The following is a 7991-nucleotide window of genomic DNA, read 5'->3' as shown; positions in this document are numbered from 1 at the left end:
TGTGTGTGTGTGTGTGCATGTGCGTGCGTTTATGAGGATATTTTTTGATGCACTGTTCACTGATAACTCCTGAGCAATAGTGATAATACATGTCACTATGAATAAAATAATACAAATAAAACATGGATGCGTGGATGGAGTCCAGTTCAGTAATGGTAAGGGCTTCTGAACACAGCTTAATCATTTCTTCTGTGGCGCGAGAGGAGATTCTCAGGAAATTACCCTTGTGATGTCTTTAGGGGTTAACTCAGCGTGAATTTAAGACTTTTCAACAGACATCCTGTCCCAAACTGGGCACTGGCGGAAACAACTGACGCAGTCGTATATATAAAGTCTTTTAAATTTGTAGAACACTAAATTACCTGAGTACCCTTAAAAGAATAGTTTGGTCATTTTGGAAAGGTGAAAAGGTCAACACCTCAAAATATGAAGCTCCTACCGGCAGCCAGTTAGCTTACCTTAGTAGACTGGAAACAAACAGCTCGCCTGGCTCTGTCCAAGAATACAAAAGGGCAGCTGTGGTAGAGTGGTCATCTAACAATCAGAAGGTCAGTGGTTCAATCCCTGGCCCATGTCAAAGTGTTCTTGGGAAAGACTGAACCCAGAATGGTTCCCGATGCTGCACCATTAGTGTGTAAATATGTGTGCACGTGTGAATGGTTTCTGTACCTTGTAAAAGCACTTTGAGTAGTCGTTAAGACTAGGACAGCGCTGTATAAATGCAGTTCATTTAAAAAGAAAAGGCTCATTCATCAATACCAGTAGTGGAAGAAGTATTCAGATCCTTTACTTGAGTAAAAGTACTAATATCACACTCTAAAAAGGGAAAAAGTCAGTAACATTGAAAATGTTAGGCTACTTAAGTGAAAGAATGTAAGCATCATCAGGAAAATGTACTATTGAGTATTAAAAGTAAAAGTACTCAATGCAGGGAAAACTATCCAAACTGTTCTGTTAATCAACTAAGTGTGTCATCGCTTAATCATTTCAGCTGAACTTGTAGGCCGTCATATTGTTGGGCTGTTTAATCAATGATCAAAGATCGTATTTCATGAACTACATGTGTTTTATATTAGCTTGTAAAGTAACTTGTAAAGCTGTCAGATTAATGTAGTTAAGTAAAAAGTACAATATTTCCCTCTGAAATGTAAGGGAGTAGAAGTAAAAAGTAGCATGAAAAGAAAAGACTCAAGTAAAGTACAATGCCTCAAATGTGTACTCTTGAGTAAATGCACTTAGTTACATTTCACCACTGATCAATACATACTGATCTTGTTTGTTTAATCTGTACAAAAACCGAAGGAAGACACTGTTCGGATTATACAAACTATGGGGATAATTGATGTGTTTATGTGTGTTTGTGTGTGTGTGTGTGTGTGTGTTTACCCTGGAGAACTCTTGTTCGTTAAGGTTGAAGGTTGTTCTGTTCACCTGAGAGGCTGTGAATGAATGGGGTCCTGCATGTTATTAAAGTACTGCCAGCTCTGAGGATGTGTGTGTGTGTGTGTGTTTGTGTGTGTGTGTGTTTGGTGTGTGTGTGTGGTGGTGTGTGTGTGTGTGTGTGTGTGTGTGCGTGCGTGCATGCATGCCATGAAGTGGTTTCACTGCAGAAAACCCATCAACTATAATCAACAGAGCGGATATCAAAAGGGGATTGATGAAGTGTATCAAATGAATCTGGAAACCCTTTCAGAGGATTGCCATGTTTGAGATGAGGCAGCAACCTGCAAATTCCAAACAAACTTACCTATTTATATGATTTTACATTATTTGAATAACTAATTTAACACTATGTGTGATTACAATACACGTTAAAAGGGAGAATGGCCGTGAAAATGCAGTTACCCCCCCCCCCCCCCCCCCCCCAACACAAACACACACCACACACCCCCACACAACCCCAAAAAAACCTCTCCAAAACACAAACAAAGCGAACACACAGAGCAATCTGTCAAATATTTGCCCACGGTGCAGAAGTGTGGCAGTAGTATTTGCTCAGCCAAAGTTTCGTTTCTTCCAATCGCGGGTCGCTCCGAAACACGGTTCAGCGCGTCACCTCCGATGTGGCCTAGTGTGTTTATTTATAAAAAGGGGGGTTAGGGCACCTTCTCGGTCTATCTGGGGTCATACGACCCTCCCAACGTGGATAAATGAATAGTGGGCTCGACAGCCACACCATGCAAGCCCGACCCCTGATTGGTTCAGTGCACGGCAGGAATAAACACTCTCAGGGTATATATATTGTGGTAAGGTGTAACACTTCCAAGAAACGAGAAACCCTCAAGATAATATATCATTCCGCTTTGAAAAAATATATAAAATAAAATAAAATAAAAACAAATCTACACATTTTGAAGATGAGGACGCAGATCCAAAAAGTTCCTCAGATCGTAGAGTTTCTAAAAAAGAAATCTGTCGGGCTGCAGCACTTCAAACCAACATCGTCGGTGTGCGTCCTGGAGGAGAAGGATGCTGTGGAGGCTGCGCGCTGCCCCCACGCTGCCTCCAGAGCGCACAGCCTGGACTCGATCCCAGGGCCCACCAACTGGCCCCTCGTCGGCAGTCTATTCCAACTTCTCCGGAAAGGAGGTCTGACAAGACAACACGAGGCACTGGTACAGTGTAATTAATAACTTTTCCTATTGTTTTGTTGTTGTTGTTTTAAGGAACTCCAGCCCATTTGTTTTTAACGAATAAAAAAAGAATGAATGTACATCGATTTGAAATGTCTCTGACTGATTCAAGATTCTTTACATTTATCTTAGGTTGATTATCATAAGAAATTCGGCAAGATTTTCCGGCTGAAGCTGGGCTCTTTCGAGTCGGTGCACATTGGCGCCCCTTGCTTGCTGGAGGCGCTCTATAGGAAGGAGGGAAATTACCCTCAGAGACTGGAGATCAAACCCTGGACAGCATACAGGGACATGAGAGACGAGGCGTACGGGCTCCTCATCCTGTAAGTAGACTTTCGATTTCTCGTTTAATCATCTAGAAAGTGTCCACAATTCGTGGGGACGCAGCTGGAACACGTTTTAACGCTGTTTGTGTGTGTGTGCAGGGAGGGGAAAGACTGGCAGAGAGTGAGGAGCGCTTTTCAGCAGAAACTCATGAAACCGACAGAAGTGGTGAAGCTTGATCGCAAAATAAACGAGGTAGGGCTCAGAGGTCTCGGAGTTCCTGTTTTGTACGTGTTTATTGGTGATCGATGGGTGACAGCTTCTGTCTTGTTTAAATTCAGGTGTTGCTGGATTTCGTTGGCAGAATTGGACAAATAAACGTCAGTGGAAAGATCGAAGACTTGTACTTCGAACTGAATAAATGGTCTTTTGAGAGTAAGTTCAACTGTTTTTTTTCTGCCAAAGTTACCAATTTAGGCTGCAAGTAAGGATTACTTTTTATTATCAATTAATCTACTGATTATTTTCAGAATCTTGTCTATTGTTTAATCTGTGTGTGAGGGAAAACAAATGGATGAAAGATATTCAGTTGGTTTTCACGTTGGCGAATTTGCAAACGAATTCTCTGACGGTTGACAAATCAATGAATCAGCTCTACAGTTCATTACTTTGTTTATCAAAAGCACTGAGATGCATCTATTGTAACCGTTATAGCCAACATATGCCATGCTATTTTTGTGACATGTAACTTTATTTAAAAAGAAAAAAGATCAGTAAATAATTTGTGATATATCTGCAAGTATCTAGATAGAAATACTCAACTTGAAAGTCTTTGTTGCTCTGGCTCTGAATCTCACTCTTTGCTTTTCTTTGTCATTTAGCCATCTGCCTCGTCCTCTACGACAAGAGATTTGGTCTCCTGCAGGAGAAAGTCAACGAGGAAGCCATGAACTTCATCACAGCTGTGAAAACAGTGAGTACTGCTGCCTGTTGTTTGTTCCACTCTTAGCAGCAGCGTGTCCCATTGGAGGGGACACCACCTGAGAGGACAGCGGTTCAGTGTCTGACTGACACTCTCGTATTTAACTGGCTCTGAGGGGCAAACCAATATCCTCCACAGTCAAGAGATAATACGGGAATGCTCCCAAAGGTCTCACAAGGCAGATTGGGCCAGAAACAACAGAAGACGTGATAAAGATTGCGTCATTAAGCAGGAGTGGATGATGATTAGCTTTTTCTTTCTCTGTAGATGATGAGCACATTTGGTATGATGATGGTCACACCTGTGGAGCTCCACAAGAGCCTCAACACCAAAACATGGCAGGACCACACAACAGCATGGGACCGCATTTTCAGCACAGGTACAGACACAAACAAAATTACACAAAAAGATTACTGGTATTTGATGAAGTTGTAGTACGGTTTGTCTGCACTTATGTGCAATCCTGTTTGAGCTCAGTTCCAGCCACAAGATACATAGATAGATAGAGAGGAACAGAGGGAGGGTGGGTTTGAACTGAGTGCCTCGGTGTTTTTTGTGTACTTGGCACTCGGGTAAATGGCAGCCAAAGCCATAGTAACCACATGACCTAAGAGGGAGAACTCTGCCAAATATTTGTAGTAGCAGGAGGTGGGAGGGAGGGAGAAGAGAATACTGCAGTAGCTCATTGCAACCACACAAACCCCCCCCCCACACACACACACACACACACACACATCTGGTGGCAAACTTTATGAATCACATGAAGAGTCACGGATCAAACAATGACAGAAATATAGAAGCATCACTAGTCATCCATATGATTCGGGTCATATGGATGTGATGTTATGTAAGGACATCATCGGACCAACAGTACACATTTAAAAATGGAAATTTAATTGTCACACATTGTGACTCGTCACACTTACATACACCCTGACGCATAAATCATACAGGTGAAGACTAAATGCTGACATACCTTGATCTGGATTATAAAACACTGCAACACAGGTGGGACTAGTTACTATTATCTTTATAATTATATTAGACTATTATCATATTAATCAATCTATGAAATGTCAGTAAGTAGTAGAAAAATGTCCCGATACAGCAGACAAAAATAAGCAAATCCTCATGTTGGAGAAGCTGGACTATTTCTCATTTATACTTGACAAATGACATTGATCTTCAGAATTGTTGCAGATTAATATTCTGTCAAGCATTATTCAATTAATTTCAGCTCTTTCAGCAATAAAAGTCAAAAACTCTAAGAAATCAGCTTTGTTATATGTGAGAATTCAAAGCAGCATGAGACCTAAATAAGCTCCAAACACATGATCAGATTCCTCAATACAGATGCAAAAGTTAAAAAAATATTATGTTATTTAATATTACAGAGTCTTTGTTTTCGAATGTCAAAGAGGAGCAATGATCACCAGTAGAAAATAGCCAAGTAGTGGACAGATACACACTGAAAACACCAAATCACTATAAGATAAATGTGAGATTGGTGTGAATATAGCATCTTCACTGCTTTGTGTTTTTTCAGCCAAAGTCTACATAGACAAGAAGCTGAAGAGGAACGCCCTCAGAGCTCCTGATGACTTAATCGGTGACATCTTACACCACAGCTGTCTCTCCAAAAAGGAACTGTACGCAGCCATCACAGAACTACAGATCGGAGGAGTTGAGACGGTGAGAAACATTTTGTACTACAAAGACACATTTCAATTACAGAAATAGTTTGATATTTTGGGAAAATTGCTTAAAGGAGAATTCCGGTCGATTCCAACATGTAGCTCTGTTGTTTGTAGATTAGCAGTGCTGTCAGTAGAGAGAAAAATTAAACCAATAGGGGCTGTCTACACCGTGTTATCTTCCTGCTAACGTTAGCAGCCAGCAGGCTTAAACAGGCTTAAACAGGGCAAGTTTTAAACTTCTTTTTAGCCTCTAAACATGCTCAAAATTGCATTACAAGTGCCTAGCCATGTACAGTTATTCCTTGTGAAAACAGCGAATTTGACTGCAGTAGATGTGACAGAAAGGCGTGTTTCTGTCACATCTACTGCAGTCCAATTCGCTGTGTTCCCTCGGAAGGAATCAATGCACATGGGTAGGTACTTGCAGTGACATTTCAAGCATGTTTAGAGGCTAAAAACATGTTTAAAACTTGCCCTGTTTAAGCCTGTTGGGTGCTAACGTTAGCAGGAAGATAACACAGTGTAGGCAGCACCGATTGGTTTCATTTTTCTCTCTACTGACAGCACTGCTAATCTACAAACAACAGAGCTACATGTTGAAATCAACCGGTATTCTCCTTTAATAACTTTCTTGTTAAGTTTGACAAGAATATCAATACCACTTGCCCATAGGAGTGGTATCCATCTTCTTATCACTCACGTCAACAAAGCTATTAAACATATTTTGCCTAATTTCAAATGCTTGCTTTAAAGCTATTTCTGCCTATTCCATCTTTTTGTTTATATACACTTAGCTGCACCATTGTAAAGTTAAGAACTCCGGTTAACCTCAAAAATGTTTTACCCTTTGTCTTACCCATTGTATTCTGAGGAGAGAAAAAAAACTGTACAGCCTCTATGATACAATCCGATGCTGCAGTTACAGCAGAGAATGAATGTGGTTTGGAAGTAACTGAGGAGCCTTTGAGGGTCCAAACATTGCTTTGACCCCACTGAGGAATGCACTTCTGGTAGCTGCCTCACTAAGTGACATCTCCTCTCTCTCTCTCTCTCTCTCGTGCTGTGTTTACGTTTCTCAGACCGCCAACAGTATGCTGTGGTCTATTTTCAACTTGTCACGTAACCCAGGCGCCCAGAGGAAGTTGCTGGAAGAGATTAGAAAGGTGGTGGCTCCCGACCAGGACCCGTGTGGAGAGCACATCAAGAGCATGCCCTACCTCAAGGCCTGCCTCAAGGAGTCTATGAGGTACAGTACAACAGGGTCACAGGGTAGAAAACAGAACACCTATATAAAGCTACTACAGCTACATTATGAGACATAAATAGCAGGCTATAAACGGCAGTGATTTCCAATACAGCTCACGGTCAAGTTATAAAAACATTTAGCTTCACATTACATAACATAACATCCACCGATAAATTCGACTCACAGTATCCAATCACACTCACTGGCTGCATCATGATTTCACACAGTACCACGGAGATTAAGGGGCAAAACTCCCACACATGACTGCGTCCAAAACATGAGATATGCAAGCATGACTAGCAACAACAAGTGATCCGAGTTTAAACCGCGTGGTCACATTCAAATCACTTCCTCACCTCTTATACTTACACTTTCTCCCCTTCTCCTTGTGCAGTCACAAGTTGCCTGTATAACAAGTTGTTTAAGGCTAATGCCATAACCACATCACACAGGGAATGTACATGACTCCTGACAGGAGATTATATCTCACCTCATCTGACACAGTGAACAACATCAAGAGTATGTTCAGCTCCAGTTAAACAGCTTAGATAGAGGTGTCATGCTATGCTATAGTTTCACTGAAACCATTTCCCATGCGTGTTTTTTTTAAATTCTTACAGGTTATCGCCATCAGTCCCGTTCACCAGCAGGACTCTGGACAAAGACACTGTGTTGGGAGATTATGCAATTCCCAAAGGAGTAAGTAGCTTAGTTCTCGTTGCCATGCATCTGACAGGAGCAGATTACATTCTTGTAAAAATTTACATTTGACTGACGAAAAATGCGGATACTGTACAAAGTCTAAATGGAGCAACTCTAACAGTGTGTGCAACACAGCAGCTGCACGACAGGATAGGAATTACAGTGTATTATTATACAGTGCATGTGTTTAGGAAGTGCTGAAAATGTTGCTTTAATTGATGTTTTTCCTCATTTACAGACAGTTTTAATGATAAACAGCCACGCACTCGGCTCCAACGAGGAGTACTTTGAAGATCGGAAGAAGTTCAAACCTGAGCGCTGGCTGCGGGAGAATAACACCATCAACCCCTTCGCCCACGTTCCCTTCGGCATCGGAAAAAGGATGTGCATTGGCCGACGGCTGGCCGAGCTGCAGCTGCACCTGGCCATGTGCTGGGTAAGATCAGACATAAGTTCAATACAGACTT

General features: G+C 41.5%; 1 protein-coding gene across 1 annotated transcript in view; it reads left to right on the top strand.

Moving 5' to 3' along the window:
* Positions 1-2336: 2336 nt before the first annotated feature.
* Positions 2337-7991, top strand: part of cyp24a1 (cytochrome P450, family 24, subfamily A, polypeptide 1) — a 6481-nt gene continuing 826 nt past the window's right edge. The window contains exons 1-10 of the mRNA XM_032513094.1: positions 2337-2615; positions 2766-2956; positions 3059-3152; positions 3239-3332; positions 3779-3870; positions 4147-4258; positions 5426-5571; positions 6656-6822; positions 7443-7521; positions 7763-7960. Coding sequence (XP_032368985.1) covers positions 2358-2615; positions 2766-2956; positions 3059-3152; positions 3239-3332; positions 3779-3870; positions 4147-4258; positions 5426-5571; positions 6656-6822; positions 7443-7521; positions 7763-7960 — 1431 coding nt within the window. The 5' untranslated portion in view covers positions 2337-2357. The remainder of the gene's footprint in view (positions 2616-2765; positions 2957-3058; positions 3153-3238; positions 3333-3778; positions 3871-4146; positions 4259-5425; positions 5572-6655; positions 6823-7442; positions 7522-7762; positions 7961-7991) is intronic.

This window comes from Etheostoma spectabile, chromosome 4 (genome assembly GCF_008692095.1).
Source record: "Etheostoma spectabile isolate EspeVRDwgs_2016 chromosome 4, UIUC_Espe_1.0, whole genome shotgun sequence".
In the NCBI taxonomy this organism is placed as follows: Eukaryota; Metazoa; Chordata; class Actinopteri; order Perciformes; family Percidae; genus Etheostoma; species Etheostoma spectabile.
The sequence above is the reverse complement of the archived record's forward strand: the minus strand, read 5'-3'. Positions and strand labels throughout refer to the sequence as shown.